This window comes from Arvicanthis niloticus, chromosome 30 (assembly GCF_011762505.2).
Source record: "Arvicanthis niloticus isolate mArvNil1 chromosome 30, mArvNil1.pat.X, whole genome shotgun sequence".
NCBI lineage: Eukaryota > Metazoa > Chordata > Mammalia > Rodentia > Muridae > Arvicanthis > Arvicanthis niloticus.
This window is the reverse complement of record NC_133438.1, coordinates 20,783,637-20,803,194: the sequence shown is the minus strand read 5'-3', so window position 1 is coordinate 20,803,194 and position 19,558 is coordinate 20,783,637. Positions and strand designations below refer to the sequence as shown.

General features: G+C 44.5%; 1 protein-coding gene across 1 annotated transcript; it reads right to left on the bottom strand.

The window, feature by feature from the left end:
- Positions 1–17,541: 17,541 nt before the first annotated feature.
- Olig3 (oligodendrocyte transcription factor 3) lies at positions 17,542–18,447 on the bottom strand. Its single transcript, XM_076927481.1, has one exon. It carries the CDS (start codon positions 18,445–18,447, stop codon positions 17,626–17,628), a length of 822 nt encoding a protein of 273 aa, XP_076783596.1. The 3' UTR covers positions 17,542–17,625.
- Positions 18,448–19,558: the final 1,111 nt, after the last annotated feature.

The following is a 19,558-nucleotide window of genomic DNA, read 5'->3' as shown; positions in this document are numbered from 1 at the left end:
TTAATCATTGGTATTTTCCATCCTAAGGAAAGTAGACTGGGCTGGGATGTGGTGGCACACTCCTTTAATCCCAGCACTTGGGGGTGGGGTAGGGGAGAAGGGCAGGAGGATTTCTGAGCTTGAGGGCAGCCTGGGCTACAAAGAGAAATTCTGTCTTAAAAAAAGAACAGAGAGAGAATGAAAATGTGATTGCAATAGGCAACCTTGTTGTCCGGGATTACATTGTTTCATTGTTTTATAATGACATGGACTGATGCTACAGCTCAGAAGAGGGCTTTCCTGCCATGTGCAGGGCTTCAAAGAAAGATAGAAAGAAAGGGAGACGGGAAGCAGGATGGACTGGAGGATGGCTAGAGCATGTAAATGCTTTCAAATACAAAGGTTGCTGCACTTTGCATATAGATACACAAAATTATAATGCAGGCAAAGAATTTATCATCTGATTAAACGTCAAAGAAACAAGTAACTGGAGCACTGAGCATGTTTCTAGTGATAATTCCGAAAAGGTTACTTGCTTGCAAGGGGCCACTTGCCAGACTCCAAAAACAAATACTTGAAGTTCACTAAAGCAGGAAAGAATAAAACACTCCACCGTGGGATGCTTGCTCTTGTCCAAGACTCTTTAAATTGGTTATTTATCAACTTTCTCCTTTACAATGACTTAACGAAGCAAGTATTATTTAAACAGGTCCATCTCACTAACAAGGACATAGAGGCTGAAAGGCCTAAGCGATGTGAGGCAGTGAAGCCAGGGTTTAAGGGTCATTTCAGCTTTTAGTCTCAAATGTATTGGCCAGAATCGGAATCTTTCAGATCTCCAAACATAAAGTAGGCCACTGATGCCTAACTGATAACATTAGCAGCAGGAGTACCACACATTTGATGCCAGCCATGTCCACGCTTGATACATCATGGCTTCTCAACAAATGTCATTTCCTTCCAAATCTCTGTCATGCCTTTCTTCTTTTGGGTCTGACAGTTGCTTTCTCGCTCTCTCTCTCATTCTTTCCTTTTGGTTCATTAGTGGCTGTCCATGTATTGGAAGCGTTACATCTGCAAAGATTAATGGGCTGGCAACCTGTTTTCCACTTGGGGATGGTGCCAGGAGCCGAAAGGATGGTGGCTGGAACCTTTGCCATTCTTGGGATTTCCCTCGACATCTATCCAAGGCAATGAATGCTTCTGAAGGTCATTTGGGTATGAAGTATGACTTAGGGAGGCCCTGGGGTGAAGGAAGATCTGTTGCTCTGAAGATCAAAACTAGTCTGATGGCAAGTTCAAGCAAGGCCCTGCAGGAAGTGCTGGTACTCAAAGTGAGATGGCTCCAAGATGGTATTTGGTGACCACATCATTGTCATAAAGCCCTCGTTTAGATTCATCTGCTCGAAACTCAAAGAGCTGAAGCCGAGGCAACATCAGCTGGGCTGCCTCTGTGCTCACTTCTTTCATATCCCCCTTGTCAACAGTTTCAAAGTAAGATGGTCCATTCCGTGCCTGACAAGAAAGGACAGATCACTTTCTCAGATGCTGCTACCAGCAGAGTCAAGGCTGGTACACTCTCGCAGGGAGTCCCTGAACCACAGGTTACTGGCAGGCAGACAAACACTCGCTGACAGCCATTTGTGACCAACTATGAAACACCATCTGCTGTGGTTGGGGGGAGGAACCGCTCCAGGGAGTGAGAGCCATTGTGGAGCCCCTTCTCTGTTAACTCGAGGCAGCCTTGAGACAGCCTTAAAGGAAAGCCTGTTCTGTCCTCTGGACGGATTCACACATATGCAATTTAGAATGCCAATGTTTTTCTAGATGTGAAAACATCTCAAATCCTTCTTTCTATCAAAAAAAATGAACCATTGAATTCAGATGAACAGTCTTTTGAAACAAATATTACTCAGAACTGAACCGAGCTCCTTCAGAGATTTGAGCCAAACTGTGCTCAGACATTATGGCAAGGACAACAGACTAGTCTGATGTCTATACAAGACTATAAAACAATCTCATTATCGATCCCTCAGAGGTGGAGCTCACAACTCTGAAAGGAGTTCTACTTATGATTCTTGATGTGAGGAGGAAAACACAAATATTTAGCCTAATAATAAAAGATTATTCAGAAGCCAAATATTTTCTGGGAGAGGAGGCTTCCAGTCTTCAAGACACTTAAGAAAAAGACATCTTCTTGCTCATTAACGTTAATAGGGCCCACGGCTGACAATCCATGCCAACCCTCTTGCTCTCTGAGCGGAAGTCTAAATCCTCATTTTAAAGACTCTTAATAGTCCTTTGTCATGATTAAGTAATGAGAGCTGCCATCAAAGTATCTGAAGTTTAGCTGATCTTGCATTTATCCTTATAGGTCTAGGGAAGACCATAAAACAAAAATGTCCAAATGCCAAATACATAAGCAAAGTGGATGAATAGATATGTTCATATCCTGACACTTCACAGTAGAGAAATGCCAGTCACTGATGCCATTTGAACTCCGGACTTAACTAAGGGGAAACCTTTCGTACATATTGAAATATCTGATATCTGTAATCTAGCTCCCAGATGGAATGCCAGTTCAGTATGTCGTCTTTCGAGTTCAGGCCTATTGGAGTGTCCCTTCTTCTCAAAAATTCTTAAGGTAGGTAGGTTGGAATCAGACTACGTGCCGTTCCATGTTAGCTGCTCAGAATAAAACGGGCGCTACTGCTTCAAGGCTGAGAATCCAATAACCACAAGAAAACACAGATAGTCTCTGAAATCTATGCCCTGGAGAAAGGGGAGGTGGGGGTAGGATGGCAGCCTGGGTCTTTATGAATCCCATTACATCAAAATGTGGGTAAGTAAGACCTGCTCATGGGAACGAAACATGTCGGTGAGGGAAGATGAGGAAAAGTTATTTAAATGTGTGTTCACTTATGACTGTGCAATATGAAAAACAAATCTAAACATTTGTCTGTAGAATCAGGTGATGATTGGCTGTCTGCTGTCTCAAGGGGAGCAGGAAAATGGTCCATGCACCTGCCACCTAATTCAGTTTAAAACCTGACACATTTAGCAAGAGTGGGCCGGCATAATGAAGTTCATTCAGGCTGTCAGTGCGGTCAATAACTTATCCCCAACTGCTTTTGTTTCAGCAGAGGCAGCTCCTCTAATAGGCTGAGGTACTTATTCAAGTAAAATTTATTTTCAGTTGCAAGCCATAATGCTGTGGGCACAGGCCCGGCATTGACAGGGCCTTTGGCTCAAGGCTACAGTATTGTTAAAGTTTGTGTCTATTGTCTGGGGTCTTTGATCTGTCAAAGATGCTGAACAAGCTGATAAAAAACTGTTTCAGATAACAGGTGTGTCCTTTGAGAGCATAGAAACATTTTTTCCAGCTCCTTTACAGGCCTAGATTGAGGACCAACAGAAATTTACAAGCTGATTGGTGGTGATACCCGTAAAACGTGTTTAAAACAAGAAAGTGGAATTTAATGCCTTAGCTTCCTTGGTTTTCACAACAAGCAACCTCTTTGAGTGAGAGATTTAAGAGACATGTTTGTTTTTGTTATTTTCTGAATCAACTCAACTGTTAAATTATTTGTTCAGCGTACAGCAAAGAGACAGCCAGGAAATCCGGGAGTTGGCTGATGACCTTCCAATGCCAATGCAATCAAAAAAAAAAAAAAAAAAAAAAAACCAACAACAACAACAACAACAACAACAACAACAACAACAAAAAAACCCCACAAGTATTCTAGTCCCCAGAAAGGACCACCCAGCCTCAAGAAGTTACAAGCATGGATTGAAATAGTTGACAACACATTCCTTTTTCTTACTCCCATGCCAGAAAAACTAAAATTAAAGGTAACGTCACTTCTTCTCGGAGGCCTTTACGCCTTCCCATCAGTTAGTTTCAGAAAAATAGCCTGTATTTATTTGAGGGGAAAGAAACCCTCAGCTGCCTCTCTTTTCAAAGCCGTCATAAACCGTCTGAATCTCTCTCTCTCTCTCTCTCTGTCTCTGTCTCTCTCTCTCTCTCTTTTTCTATAGTAGTAATTATGTTTTGGCTGAAGATTAATGGGGGCTAAAAAGGGGGCGGAGCTTGAGCCAGGGGACACAGTCAGGTCAGTACAACTGTTCATCTGTGTAAAGCTGCCTCAAGTTCACTCCTGGAAACCTCTTTTGGAAACAGTAGAAATTAGAGTGAGTCTTAACTCTGCTTGCATACTTTGGCAAATGTTCTGAAACAAACATTTAATTTTCTAGGTACTTGTCAATTAGTTTAGAATAGAAGAGGTTAAAATTAAAGAGCTCAGAGGTTTCGTGGGGGTTTCCTCTCTGTGTGCTTGTTGTTTGTTTGGCTTTTGTTTTGCTTTTTGTTGTTGTTGCTCAAAACAATCTCAAAGGGGTCAATAAAATTCGGCTAAAGAAGTAGCTCATTAGTCATGGAGCTTTTACACCTAAGAGAAGTTTCTCTGCCGGTCTCTCAGAGACAAGATTTACAAAAGGACAGTCAGAAATCCATTTCCAAAATATTTTTGCCGGGCGGTGGTGGCACACGCCTTTAATCCCAGCACTTGGGAGGCAGAGGCAGGCGGATTTCTGAGTTCGAGGCCAGCCTGGTCTACAGAGTGAGTTCCAGGACAGCCAGGGCTACACAGAGAAACCCTGTCTCGAAAAACCAAAAATATATATATATATATATATATATAGATATAGATATAGATATAGATATAGATATAGATATAGATATAGATATAGATATAGATATAGATATAGATATAGATATAGATATAGATATATAGATAGATAGATATAGATATAGATATAGATATATTTTCAGTTATATTTCTTAGTTCCTTCACTCTCAAAACCAGGTACAGGAGAAGGAACATGGGGCATGTTGAATGTGTGTAGAAGAGTCCTTGCAATATCCAAATATCCTCATCTACATAAAAGATTAGTACATTCTAGAGATTGCTTTAATTAACAGATATGGGAAGGGAGATTCGGTGTATCACTTTCTGGAATGCGACTATTCATACAAAGAAAACAAGCAGCTTTTGTCCTTACCGTGCACAAACCTAGAAAGCAATTGCTGGGCAGAGGCACTACCCCCAAATACCAATAAAGAATGTGGACATTTCGACCGCTAATCTGTTTCTCTAAGCACCATCTAGAAGCTGTCGTTCATCTACAAAGCAAGGAAAGTAAGGACACTCAAGTCAATGCAATTTAAAATTAAACATAACACATTTTAAAATATTTTTTAATTTTATGTGTTTGAGTGTTTTGCCTGCATGTATATATGTGTACTAGATGCATACTCAGTGGCATGAAAGCCAGAAAGGGGCATCAGATTCCCTGGAACTGCAGTCAGTCAGCTGGGAGCTTTCAGATGGGTTCTGGGAACCAGGCCTAGGTCTTCTACAAGGCCAGCAAGATCCCTTACCTGCTTGCTGAACCATCTCTCCAGCTACAAATCAAATGCAATAATATCATAAGTCCATTTAGCTATTGGTTGATATTAGTCACAACAGGTAATTACGTCAGAAGGTCAATTAGCATAAGATGTATGAGTGACTGTCAATAAAGCTTGACCACTTGGAGACAAGAAAGGGACGAGAGGCAAAGTTGAAAGGGTCTTCATGAAGGTTCAGGCAGCTGTGATGAGCACCAGTTTGAAGTAGGAAAGAACAAGGTTATAAATCCAGTCATGACACTTCAGGGCAGAGGGCACACTTTGCTTTCTTCCTTGGAAAGGGGAGCTAGTAAATACTGTTTTTCCAGCAGTTGTGAGGCTTCTCTGGAATGTGAGGCAGCTACTATCAGCACAACACATAGAAGCGGCCCCTTCAGGCTAAGAGGTCCTTTATCTTCAGATGAGTTATCACCTCACTTTCTAAATATTATCCAGGGTGTTATGGGATCATGGCCTCTGTTCAAATGTATATATATATATATATATATATATATATATATATATATATATATATATATATTTTTTTTTACAAAAATCAATGTATTCAGAGCATGATTTTGTACTATATGGCCGTGTAATCTCAAAGAAAAACTACAGTTTGTGTTTTCCCCGCACAAAAGTTGAGCATCCTTTATAGCTGCTGCCGCTGCCTTTTCTTCTTCTTCTTCTTCTTCTTCTTCTTCTTCTTCTTCTTCTTCTTCTTCTTCTTCTTCTTCTTCTTCTTCTTCTCCTTCTTTTTCTTCTTCCCCGCACAAAAGTTGAGCATCCTTTATAGCTGCTGCCGCTGCCTCTTCTTCTTCTTCTTCTTCTTCTTCTTCTTCTTCTTCTTCTTCTTCTTCTTCTTCTTCTTCTTCTTCTTCTCCTTCTCTTCTTCCCCCTCCTCCTCCACCTTCTTCTCCCCCTCCTCCTCCCCCCTTTTCCTCCTTCTTATTCTTCCTCCTTCTCCTCCTCCCCCTCCTCCTTCTTCCTCCTCCTCCTCCTTCTTATTCTTCTTTCTCCTCCTCCTCTCCCCTCCTCCTTCTTATTCCTCCTCCTCCTCCTCCTCCTCCTCCTCCTCCTCCTCCTCCTCCTTCTTTTTCTTAAAAAGTTCTGGATGAGCAGTGGGGTGAATGAGTTCTGCCTGTCACACCCATATTCCAGGGTGACAGAAACAAGTCCATGTTTTTACATGGTGAGTGTTGTAAGGGGAAACACACTTCAGAAACAGTGGGGAAGAAGTGACATCGAATCAGCTTTGTAGGAAGGTGATAGTGGGCTGGCAAGAACTGGGCAGGCAAAGGGAAGAAACTTTGTGTGGCTAAGTCTCCACAGTGGAACAGTGGGTGCACAGGCTGAGCTCTGAAGGAAATATTCATGCCCCCAAAGGCTCCCATTAGATTGGAATCTATCTGGGAAAAACTCTCTTGACCACCAGGAAGTTCTCTCTTGAGGGAACGTTTCTAGAAGCCACTGCATTGGACACTGTACAATGTTAGGATGAAGAATCTGCTGTATAGTAGGATACAGTGATGAACTTACCTCTGGGGTTTTAGTATTAAGCAAAATCCTGCCTCTAAGCTTAGACTAATGAAGCATTATACTGTTTCAAGACAGGAGGCAAATGCTGAAGAATTCCCACCTGTGGTTATTAGCTTTGGGCTAAGGAAGAGTAAAAAGGTGGCTACAGCAACTGTTAAGGGGCCTGCTGCACACCACCATGTACAGGGAGAGCAGGTAATGGAGATCCTACAAGCTTTAGCTCTGTAGCTTGGGGGAGTGTTGTTGTTGTTGTTGTTGTTGTTGTTGTTGTTGTTGTTGGCTTGGTTTGGTTTGGTTTTTCAAGACAGGGTTTCTCCGTGTAGTCCTGGCTGCCCTGGAGTTTGAAGAAGACACCAAAGATTGACCTTGGGCCTTTATATGCAGGTGCACATGTGTACACTTATACACATAGACACACGTGCACACACGTGCGCGCGCACACACACACAGGCATACAAACTAAAGTCGATGATACCTGAGGAACAATACACAAGGTTGAACTCTGACCCTCATACCCATGCACACAGGTGTGTACCCCTTCACACAGTAACACAGAAAACACACACACCACACACACCACACACAAATATATTCTCTATCAACTTGCTTTACTCAAAATCAAGGTAGAATATTAAGGCATGACAATAACAACATACTATTGTAAGCATAAAAATGATAGTGTATCAGTGGACAGAACAGAGAGGTAAGCAACAGACCCTTGGATATTGCAGTTTGATATATGGTAAAGATGGCACCATAAACCAACAGAACCTGTGTTCAGAAAATGTATGTATTATATAGAGATAAGCGTGTGTAACAAAAAAACAAAAGCAAGGAGATTTTCGGTTGGGGAAATACAATTGGTTCAACTAAGTCTATTTTTATGAGGCTATGTCAGAACAATGTAAAATGAGAGATCAAGGTTTGGGGGTTTAGGAAGTCCAAGATGAAGGGACCTCATCTGGTGAAATCCTTTTGGCTGTTTCATGAAATGTTTGAAAGCATCAGATGTATCATCAGAATATGCACGTTAGAGGGTGGGAAGGGGGGGCGAATTCACCCTTTATTACAAACCCATTCCCATAACCAACCAGCTTTAGCATTAACAGCATTAATCAATGAGTGAGGTCAGAGTGTCTGTGACCTGTCTTGAGAGGTCACACCTCTCAGCATTGTCGCACTGAGGATTATGTCTCCAACACTGGAACCTTGGGAGGTCCATACCGAGTCTAGGCAGAGAACTCCAGCAACAAAAAAAGAAAATCACAGGCAATAGGTAGGAAGAGAAGAGGACACAGGCTGTGTCCCTTAGGGAAACTCTTGGGTGGATGCAGGGGAAGCATCTCCAGCCATGCTTGTGTCTCTCTTCCCCAGCAAGGTGTCAAGGAGCAGTAGAAGTCCATCGCTCTGGACGTAATGAATGAGATGTGAAGGATGCACAGGATACACAGGGGGTAATTTGCAAAAGTCAGAAGTTACGCAAGACTAAGAAATGACAAAGTGGGCAAACCTTAAAACACATCTGAATGGGAAGAAAAGGGGGAGCTGTAATACAACCGGATCCTAAATTAAGAAGTGCATTCATAAAGCAGTGCCGATTGCCTTGTCAGGACTCCTGTACGTACAGCAAGTTCACAGCTGCACACCTAACGCGTTTGCCGCAGGCCTGTGTGGAGGAGGAGAGAGGTGTGACTGTGCACTGAAGAGTCCATTCCTTTCAACCTTCCTGATGCCCAGCCTTTCATGAATTTCTATATATAGTGTGACCAGAGTTGCAGACAAGCTTTACTCTGATTTATCCACCCAGAGAGGTGTTTGGAAAAAGAATAGCTTTGGAAAATGGAGCAGTTTTCTCCATCTGGAGCAGAAGACAGGTCTGTTTATGTTTGGGGGTAGAAGGATAATGCCTGGATACAAAAATAAACATAAACGATACGCAACTCTTCTGGGGGTCCCTTTCAAAAGAGTGGATGTTTCTAAAGTCAAGATGGCTTCCACGGAACACATCTGCTGCCTGAGCGGCCTTGACCTCTGCATTGCTCCGCCAAGAGTAAACAAGAAAGTGAACAAAATCTATAGAGGAAAAGACTATGGAAAATTTTTCTAAAATACCTCACTTCTCATTGCTCCAGTGGATATATACAGAAGAGATATACAGACACAGAATACATATTAGAATGTGGTACAGTGATGAGCGTGTCTGTATTCACTGTAAGAATTCCTGGGAGTGACCTCTTAGAGGGCTGTCACTGTCCATCCATCCCGTCTTCCTTCTTCCCCTCCTTACTTCTCTGTACCCTCGTGGTACCATGAACATCAACATCTTTAAGAACACATTAGCATTTGGGTGATGCAGAAGTAAAACCGTTTCTAAAATATTTCTCTCCATTTTAACGTATCCCCAAAATTACGCGCCCTCACAAGTTGAAAGTCTGCTGTGGATAGATGCCTGGTGGGGAGACCAAGTATTAGCTGTGAACGGCACAGATTTTTTTTTAAATCCCAAGTATTTCCTACTTATCAATGATGGAAATTCTTGTGCTGAGTCCCATACTTCTTGAGGAACACAGTTAAGAGGGTTAACATTTCACAGGGCAGGGAAATGCCTAGAACCCAGTAGCTAAAGGTAAAATTGAGAGGAAAAAATTTCAAAACCAGAGAGAGAGGAGGAGGGGAGGGGGAGGGGGAGGGGGAGGGGGAGGGGGAGGGGGAGGGGGAGGGGGAGGGGGAGGGAGAGAGAGAGAGAGAGAGAGAGAGAGAGAGAGAGAGAGAGAGAGAGAGAGAGAGAGAGAGAAGCAGGTCTACTATCCAGTCCCTCGAATTCCTGAGAGTGTGCTTTATTCATGCTTGGAGTCTAACTTACTACTTTTATCAATAAGCCAGTACATTTTAGTAAAAAACGAAGCAAACGCCCTCTGCTTCCATTTTCCCCAAAACCTATGTAGCAAGAATGGCGTCTTGATTATCATATTTGTCTCTGTACATCTGGGTGGAAAAACTGAAACACTACTACTGTGTAGACATGCAAAAGAAACCTGGGATACCGAGGGGCAGCAGTATCTGGGTCACAGTTCACAAAGTCTGTCCTGCTGAGGTCCCAGTTCTCATATGGCTGAAGTGAACAGCTTGCAGGGCAGAAACACAGAACCAAAGTTCTGCTTAAGTAATGCATTATCTGCTGGGATATTATACTTCCCCAGTGAGAGAGGGGTGCTTGCCTCCACTCTGCACCAAACGGCAAGGCTCAACTTCATTTGGACCACCTTTGAGACCCCCTCCCCTGCTGTCTTTGTAAGACTGCCTTCCCTCCTAGTTCCTAGCTCATAGACCTGGTAGGGGTGGAGGATGGGATGGGGGGGGGGGTGAAGTGTCACCCTACTGTGGCAAGGAAGGCAAAGGGCCACTTCATTCAGGAGCTGTGATGGATGGCAAATTGTGTGGCTGGACAGACTTCCCTTGCAATTATTTTGTTTAATCAAAGGACTGTTTTCATATCTGTGTGTTTATAACTTTCATAACATGTAGATCTACAGATGCTTGATTTCGCTTTTCGGCAGTTTACTATTTAAGTGGAGCCACAAAAGCCAAATGTACAACGAATTGAAACCAATTACTTTCTTCATTAGCATAAAATGTGCGTGCGTGCGTGCGTGTGTGCCTGTGTGTGTGTGTGTGTGTGTTTTCCTTGAAGAGGTGTTTAATTTGACAATTGACAATCAACTGTTTGTAACGCCAAGTTAATTGTATGGTTATTGACTTTTACTTTGGCTTAAATAAGCTTTTTATAAATTTATTTTAGACATACATTTAGTTGTACCATGGAGTTGCTACCTAACAGATATGAAAACTCTAATAATCTAAATCTGCCTCTCTATTTCTCTACTTTGTTTGCTAGGACACATGAAATCCAATCTGTCTCCGCCTCAAAACTTGAATAATTATGGGGAAAAATCACCAGACTGAAACATCCATTAAATGTTGAAACAATCTAGTCATTAGTTCAGAAAAAAAAAAATTGGATAAATGAATTATAATCAAAGTGTCAAATGAAAGAAATTAGTTCAGCATAGAAAGATGGGGGGACAGAGAAGTCAAATAAGCTGTTTAAAATTTTTGTGGACAAACCCCCCAAGCTTTAAAGATTGCAGAGCATCAGAGAGAGAGAGAGAGAGAGAGAGAGAGAGAGAGAGAGAGAGAGAGAGAGAGATCCTTGAGTTCTAGGTAGAATTATTTATCTGGGATTTTGTTTTGTCTGGGTTTTCAATCAGGCACCCCAGCTGTACACTGGGGACAGACCACAGCTTCAGTCAACAGAGGGTTTGCTTCTGCTTGATTCTTTGGAGGCTTCTTCCCCTCTGCAGGAATAGAGTAATTAGCAGACCATTAAGTCTCTGCTTTATTGAAAGGAGGATACCTTACAGGTCACTGCTTTGAAACTTTTGTTCTGGGAAGGTAATAACAGAATTGTTTTATGTGTCCAATACAGCCACCGCAATGCTACAAACCAGAGATGAGTTTCTTTAGTTCACAGAGCCTCTGAGACCAGGAACCAACAATGCTGCCAATCCTGGTTTTTAAAAGATTCCCTCCACTCTCCTCCCTCTTTTTATTTATTTATTTTTTTTACTTTATAAAACTGCTAAAGGATTTGCTCATTTGGTAGTAGCTATTGGAGACCTGAATTAGAGAAAACCCCAGACTGATGTTTATCTCCGTGTTAATAAATCTCTCAACAATTGTAAGGAGACTAAGTTCTGCCGCCATCTCTTCTGTCTATTTCCACATTGATCAAGGCATCAGTCTCTATCCTCTCTCTCTAGCAGGAGAAAGAGGTAGTTAGTTTCTCAAAGGTGTGGGGGAGTGAAGAAAGCATCTGCTTTTTGCTGCACACCTAGATTTTATCTGTCTGACTTAGATAACCAGTGTCTTACCTGAAGCCTCCTGATGTCCTGAGGACCAGATCGTTTTTATGTGTTACTCTTGTCATTCTCTTGACACTCTCCACAGTGCCTGGAAACTGGAAACGTAGAAATGTTTAGAGAATGTTCCACTACTAAAGTAGAAGAAAATTATGGGAAACCCCAAAGAAAAAGTAATCTCAAGACTTTGAGGGCTCCTATTAAACTATGGGATTTAAAAGATGGTGCCTTTCCTGTTTTTTGCTGCTGGAGACACATGGGGTGGGAGTCCGCTACAAAATGTGCAAGCTAGGATCTCTATTTCTGTAGAATCAAGAACCTGGTAGAAGTGCGTTTTTAGCATCCTATCTTAAGCACACAAAATCAGGACCAGATTTAAGTTTTCCAGATCCAAGGGAGAAGATGCATTCAGGTCCTGACTCCAGTACTGAAGGTTTCACGCTAGCAGGGAAATGATGCTTCCCGGTCAAGTCAGGAAAGGACAGAAACCTGAAAGTTTAGGGAGAAACTCTCCCAAACTGCCCCAGACCATTTTCCATAGCCTGCCCCCAGCTCCTGTCTCCCTGTGAAGCAGAAAACTGACCACTCTATTTCCACATCAAGAACACCACAGGAAAGGTAAGGTTCTGGTTTCAGAGGTTAGATCCCTCCCTAAGGTCTGTCTCCTAGCAGCCCCCTCACTTCTGGGAAACATTAAACCTTGAACCAAAGTCTGGTGATCAGAACAAGGTCCCACGTTTGTTTTAATTAAAGGAAGAAGGCAGCATGATAGGTGGTCAGGATCCCTTACCGAGATGGAGGGATTTTCCTATGTGAGTTTCAGAGGGAAGAACGGACACTGCCCTGGGATTACCTGGGCGGGTCTTAAACGGATGCCCCTGGCAAGATTTCCAAATTTGGGGGTGTCAGGCAGGGCCTGAGTGTAAAAGAAAAGAGTGCTGGCCCCTCTTTGTAGAGTCTGGATTTCTCTCCCCTAGGTCTGTTCGATTCCTATTTCCACAAACGTTTAAGGGTTGCCAGGTTCTTTGAAGGGGTGGTGTAGTTGGCATAGGCACAGATGCCCTCCTCTCCAGAACACCAGAGCCCCACCTGCTTCTGGGACCGGGTGAGGGAAATGCAGCCTGGAGTATGGGTATCCAGACTGACAGTTCCCTTAAGATTGAGCCCCAGCCGCAAACCTGTAGCTGGAGTCTGAGGCGGTGCTCGGGTGCCAGAAAGAGTTCCTGAAGTCGGGAGCCAGGTTTCCTCACAGACAAAGCAGTTCCGAGGCCAAGAACCTGCAGAGGCAGCCAGTTAGCCACCTGGACTCCACCAGCCCCTGCTGTGCTGGAACTCTTCCTCTCAGGGGTCCCCTGCACTTCCGAGGCCAGGCTGCAGTGTCCTGGGGATGGCTCATTGAAAATCCCCAAAGACTAGGCAGCTCCGCAGCCAAGAACCTGCAAGAGCAGTGAGACAAGGAAGTGTACTAGGGAGATTAAGGATGCCCCTCAGGCCCAAAGAGCACTCCTAGAGGCTCTCAGGAAAGGTGATGCCCCTACCAAAGGCCCCTCCTTGAGCCTAGGTCTTCCAGAGGACACTCCCAGAGCTTTCTGTGGATGTTCTCTCTTCCACTTTACCCCTCACCTCTTCCCCTACTCTCTCTCCTTCCACTCTTTCCCTCTCCCCACCTCTGTGTTCCCCAACTCCCCTCCTCCCTAAAGCTGGTGATTGGAGGTCCAGCGGATCACAAGTCTAGGACCACCAGGGTGAGTGCCCGGACCAGGTGCTTCCTTTTGGTATTTTCTTTTTTTGGGTGAGGTAATCTGCCAGTGGACTCAAGTCTGGGGCACAGGCAGCCCTAGGACAAGAGGGAAAGGGCTGTTATAAGGAAGAATTGTCTGCAGTGCGCTGAGAGTCAAGACTGAACTTCTGTGTAGAGTCCTTCTGATGCCTTCTGGCCTGCTCTGCCTCCTAGGCCAGTTCGGGTGCCCACTAGCCACAGAGACAGGAGCTGGAAAGCCTTTGAGCTTCTAACCTGCAAGCCAGCCTTTGGACAGTTAGGCCCTTGTCTCACAGGCAGGGAAGAGGAATCTCTCAAAAGTGAAGTCTCTTCATGGGAACTGGAAGACACAGAAAAAAATCTATGTGTCTAAACTAGTGTTCCTGGAACCTACCTCTGTGTGGAGTGGGTTTTGCATTTTGTTCTGAGGGCACCTGGATTCGGTGGAAGTGGGGAGGGGACAATTTGAGGATATGTGAAGCCTCCTGTTCTTGGAGCTAGGAAATGTTGGCTTCACCAGCACAGGCTGATCTTTTGACAGAAATAAGTCCAAAGCCTCAGAGTCCGGGCTGGTGTGGGATGTGAGTCTCTTAAGAACACCGATCTGATGCAGGCCTGGTGACTAATGCTAACCTTACTTTCACTTTCCTCTGGGAACTTAAGTTCTCAGTCAGTGGACAAGGAAGGCTCCAAGAAGTTTTTCAGGTGGATTTTATTCCCTCTTTCAGTGCAAAGTAACATCTAATCGAAAATGGAAGTATCCTGGTTGTGTTTCTAGATTGAATTTAAAAGTACTTTAAACTTGTAAACTTCTGAAGAAGTTATGAACTCATGATTGAAACAGCCCTCCTAGCAAGAACTGTTATTACCTTCCCCTCAGTGTGGTGGTGTGAATTTGAAATTCAACGGGAAAAATTGCAAACAAAGGTCAGCCTGTACACTCACAACCAGGGACCAGTCAAAACACCACACACACCCAACTTTATGCAAGAGGGTACTGGCGATAGTTTCTTCTTTTCAATAAATCCAGAAACCTGACTCCCTAATGGCCTTCATCCATGTTCCTGCCGTGTTTTAAGAATGTTTTGTCTCTTGGGCTGCAGAAGAAAGTTTTTATGCCTGGGAAAAGAGCTTGGGATATTTGTAAGATATGTGGGTTGTCTATTTTCTATTGCAGTGAATATCTGAAAGTAGGTGTAGTGTCCTGCATTTTAGCTTCCTTTTGCTTCAGCTTTCTCCAGAAAGTGGAGCTTAGAGCCTCTTTAAGTGGATCACTGAAGGCAACTAGGGAAACTCACTAGCTCCAGTGCACCAGCCCCCCTCTTTCTGGGGGGGGGGGAGAGCTTGGCTTTCCCCCCCCCTCTACTCTCTGATAAAGTCTGGAATTTTAGAGAAGAATCTGGAATTCTTAGAGAAGAATTTCAACCTGAGGCTTGGGTCTTCCTCAGGACCGGAATCGTGGCAACAGACTAGAGACTCAGGAGTAAGTTGCCTTCCTGATTGATGAAACTGTCCCTCCCCTCCCCTTTTTGAATAATAAACTCCTGCGAAGGCTGGAGGGCTGCCTTGTGTTCGGTTCAAATAAATCCTCAACAGGCGCTTCCCTCACTCAGAGAAATGAATCACACTTGGGAAACAGACGATTATTCTTCCATTTGTCTGACTACAGGCAGAGGAAAAAGCAGCCTTCCTCGAGGCCTGTACTTTAGAATTCCTCCCTAAGACGTGTGTGGCAAGTGGGTGCAGGAAGAGTGGGAGCAGGCAGATAGAAGGGGGTTAGAGGTGACTCAGTAAGTCAGTAAGGTTGAGGGTTTTAAGGCAGTTGTTTCAGACCTAGCAGGGGAGGGCAAGGCTTCTCTAGATTCACTCTTCTGCTTGAATTCTAAAAGAGACCCAAGGCCTCACTGCCTGGGAGGTGGTATTATATCTTCTAACATAGAAGCCAATTCTGGGTTTGCTTTTCTGGGAGACACAGAGGCCCTGGGCCCCACACTGCCATTACACCGGCACCATAGCTCAGTGTCTCGTCTTCTTTCAACAAAACCATGGTCGGGCTGAAGCTGAATCACTCTCTTTTATTCTGAAAGAATTTTGAGTGTTTCCACTGCAGACATGGGAGGTGAGAATGAAAAGCAAAACGGAGCTGATAAAAATGACCCCGTGTTAGCCCATGTTTAAGCTCTCGGTGTCCAAGCACTTTGAGCTAATCACAACCGCAATCGTCTAAGAAAGAAAACAAGGAAGAATTCTTACTAAGCATCCTTGGAATGCTCAGGCTTGGGTGTTATTCACCGGAGCTCACTTAACAAAGCAGATGTGGGGTTCCTTTCTTTTCCTGGCAGGCAGGCTAGGTGAGTGTTGCTTAACTTGTTACATTTTGAAAACATACAGGATTGGCAAACAAACACAGGATAAAAGGGCCATTTTAAAGGCAAAAAGAAGTTAACTGCTTCTTTCTGGTCATCGTGGGGCATCTCACTTCCTGCCACCCGGAGAGTCCAGATTCTACTTTCGATTTTAAATTTTTGAGTCTATGAGGATCTAATTGCTGCAGAGAAATAAGGATCTCAAATAGGAAAGGAGTGCATATACAAGCAGCGCTCTGTTAGAAGGACATTTAGGTTTGATGATCAGCACCAACGTCTTCTTCTTCTTTATTTAAAATGACCAGAGAAAAACCTTCAAAACCCCCCACCCATATCCAGACCATTTACTGCGTCCATGTGTTTCTTATCCCACAATCGTTATAGATTAAAAGTTTAAGCAAAGGCAAATACCGGATTTAAAGGTTCTTTTTAATTTGAAATCTCATCCAGAAACACTGGTTATTAATAAATATATCATACTTATCAAGAATATATAAAAAATAAAGACAGGTATTGTCTTTGAGGCCCTAACAAAATATTTCAAGCAAATGTTCAGGAAAATAAAAGTGGCAACCCCTACCTCCAAACATAGTATGTTTTCACAGCTGAGGGTAAAAGACAGAGCCAACCCCGCATGCAGAATTATTTGGCAAGGGGGGGAGTGATGATGAACTAGAGGAGGCCCGGTTTTGTGTGTGTGTGTGTGTGTGTGTGTGTGTGTGTGTGTGTGTGTGTGTGTAGGGGCTTGGAACAACCCTAAAGTTGGAATGACATTTGAGGGACAGGGACATACAGGGGCTTGGGGAAAGAATCACATGTTCACTGAGTGTGAATCTTTGCACTCTGGCCCCCTTTTCATTGTATTACAACCACAGACAGGTATATGGAGTACTTTGGAGATTTCACTAATAAATCCTTGTTACAAGGAAAATGGCACTATAGCCCGCACAACATGTTTAGGTAAGATTCACTTAGAAGCGTGCATGCATTCTTTTGATCTATATTGTGTGGAAAGAAAAACCCACATAAGAGGTTCATGCCCTGGGCTGAGATTCAAAAGTTGGATTCTGAATCTCCTCTCTCTCTCTCTCTCTCTCTCTCTCTCTCTCTCTCCTCTAGAAAAATCTATAAGGGCAGAGACAATCATAACTGCATCTAGCTCGATGAAATATTTACATTTGCTTTGCACAAAAGGGATGGCCATCTTTCCTCCAAGGTAAGGACACTGCCAAAAAAAAAAAAGCCAACTCCCAAGTTCCTTTGCAAGTTTTTAACTCCACCGATCCATCCCATCTTTAAACAACAAAATGCAGTTTTGACAAGAGCATACGGCAGTGAGAAATACTGGGGCTGCATGAGGAAAAGAAGCTTGCATGCAAAATAGAACGTCGGGTTCCAGTCCCCTTCGCTAACACCTAGGTATTCCAGTTTGGTTTTGGTACGCCCCGCTGGGGTGGGTCAGGTGGAATCTGGATCTCTAGGGCGCTGGCGAGGCCTCGGGGCCGCGCGCCCACCCTCCCGCAGGCCGAACAGTCTCCCCTTCCCTCCTGGCCCGGCACTGCGACCCCTGCCTCAACTATCCCTTTCCTCCTCCCGACCGGGCCAGCCCGTGGCTCACTTGAGCAAGTCCTTGGATTCGGCCGAAAGCCGGGCCATGTTGGCGGTGGAGAGAGCGGACAGGTGCGGTGGCGGCGGCATCTGGCAGATGGTGCAGGGACAGGGCAGCCCCGCCCAGTGCTGGAAGCCGCTGCCCAGCTGTAGTGCGGGCGGCGTAGAGGGCGCCTTGAGGAGTGAGTGCGGAGGTCGGATGGTGCCAATGGTCGGCAGGGAGGCGGCGGACAGCGGGGACGAGCCATTGCCAGAGGAGAGCGCGCCGCCCAGGATAGGGTGCACCGGGTGCACGGCGTTGGTCGCGTGTGCCGGGTGGCCGGCCGAATGCCCCACAGTTCCACAGTGGAAGGCCGAGTGGTGTCCCCCGTAGATCTCGCCAACCAACCTCTTCATCTCCTCCAGGGAGCTGGTGAGCATGAGGATGTAGTTTCTGGCTAGCAGCAGTGTGGCGATCTTGGAGAGCTTGCGCACCGAGGGCCCGTGCGCATAGGGCATGACCTCGCGCAGACCATCCATGGCGAGGTTCAGGTCGTGCATCCTCTTGCGTTCGCGTCCGTTGATCTTCAGCCGCAACTGTTGAAGATCCTGCTCCGACAGCTGTTTCTTGATTTTGTACTTGCTGCTTTCTCCTGCAGCCTTGGCGCCTGCCCGCGAGAGGCTTTCCCCAGGCATCTTCTGCACCATGTCGCCCTGTGTGGATGAGACCGAGTTAAGGCGGCTCTCCTGGTGGTGGTGGTGGTGGCGGTGGTGGTGGTCTCTTAGGTACATTTCATCCATGTCCGGAGATGACGCTCTGCTGGAGACAGAACTCGAATCAGAATTCATTTTATTACAGGAGATGCGGCCTTATGGTTGAGGAGGCTTTAGGCGGAAAATTAAAGAGAATCTTGAATTTACCAAAAAAAAAAAAAAAAATTGTTTTTTGCAAGTTCCAGGAACCCACTTCCAAGTTGTAAGACGGGAGAAGAAAAGTCAAGGCACTGCCTTGCCCCGCCTTTCTCTCTCTTGGCTCCCCTCGCTATCTCTCTGGTTTAGCTGTTTCCCCGCACTGCGCATTGGTGTGAGCCTGAACTAACCTCTTGCTGTAAAAGAGGGGCTTTTATAGCGCTGCAGCGGAGAAAAGAGACAAAAGGAGCCCTCCTATCTATCCTGAGCTAGTTAAGATGACGTGCCATCATTCAGGGCGGTGCGCTTTGCTGTCCCAGTTAGCAAGGATTCCTATTCATATTCATTGTGGGGCCGCCCTGGGACACCTCTGCTTGGAACCAAAAGGAGCCCCCAGGCACAAAACCCTTTGATTGACACACTCACCGCGGCCGCTTCGGACTTCTTGTTTTTGTTGTTGTTTTGTTCTTTAAAAACTTTCTTCTATGCCACTCCCCTTATTCTATTTTCTTTAACCAAATCTTACACTTAAAATGAAGGGAAGGAACAGAAGTTGCCTAGAAGATCGGCCTACGTTTCTTTGGACTAGAAGAGAAGATTTGGGCTGTTCTCTAGTTTACGGAAATATTGGCAAAACCAGGTCTCAGTAGAAAGCCGGAAGGGACACAGGAGCCAAAGTAGGGCAGGTTTAACCAGGGAGATCTGGAACTGGAGGCTTTGCCGACTAAGTTTTTACCCACTGTTTCTTTTTCTCTAAACACAGTTCATGTCCTCTAAATTCAGTTAATTTTGTTTATTTAGCCTTTACGGTAATTTCAAAAACACGCGTCTAGTTGGCAATGCGTTTTGCCTTTGATACTATTGCGGAGAAGTCTCTTCTATTTCTTCTTTTGCGTTAAAAATAGGTAATTGAAATAATTTTGGTTTTGTACATTTCTTTAATTTCTTAGCTATAGAATGAAGGGAGGAGAGACAAAACCCCCAATGTTGTATGGAAACTTAGGAAGAAAACTTAGGGCGGAAAGAGACTGAAGAGAAATGGGGGAGTTAG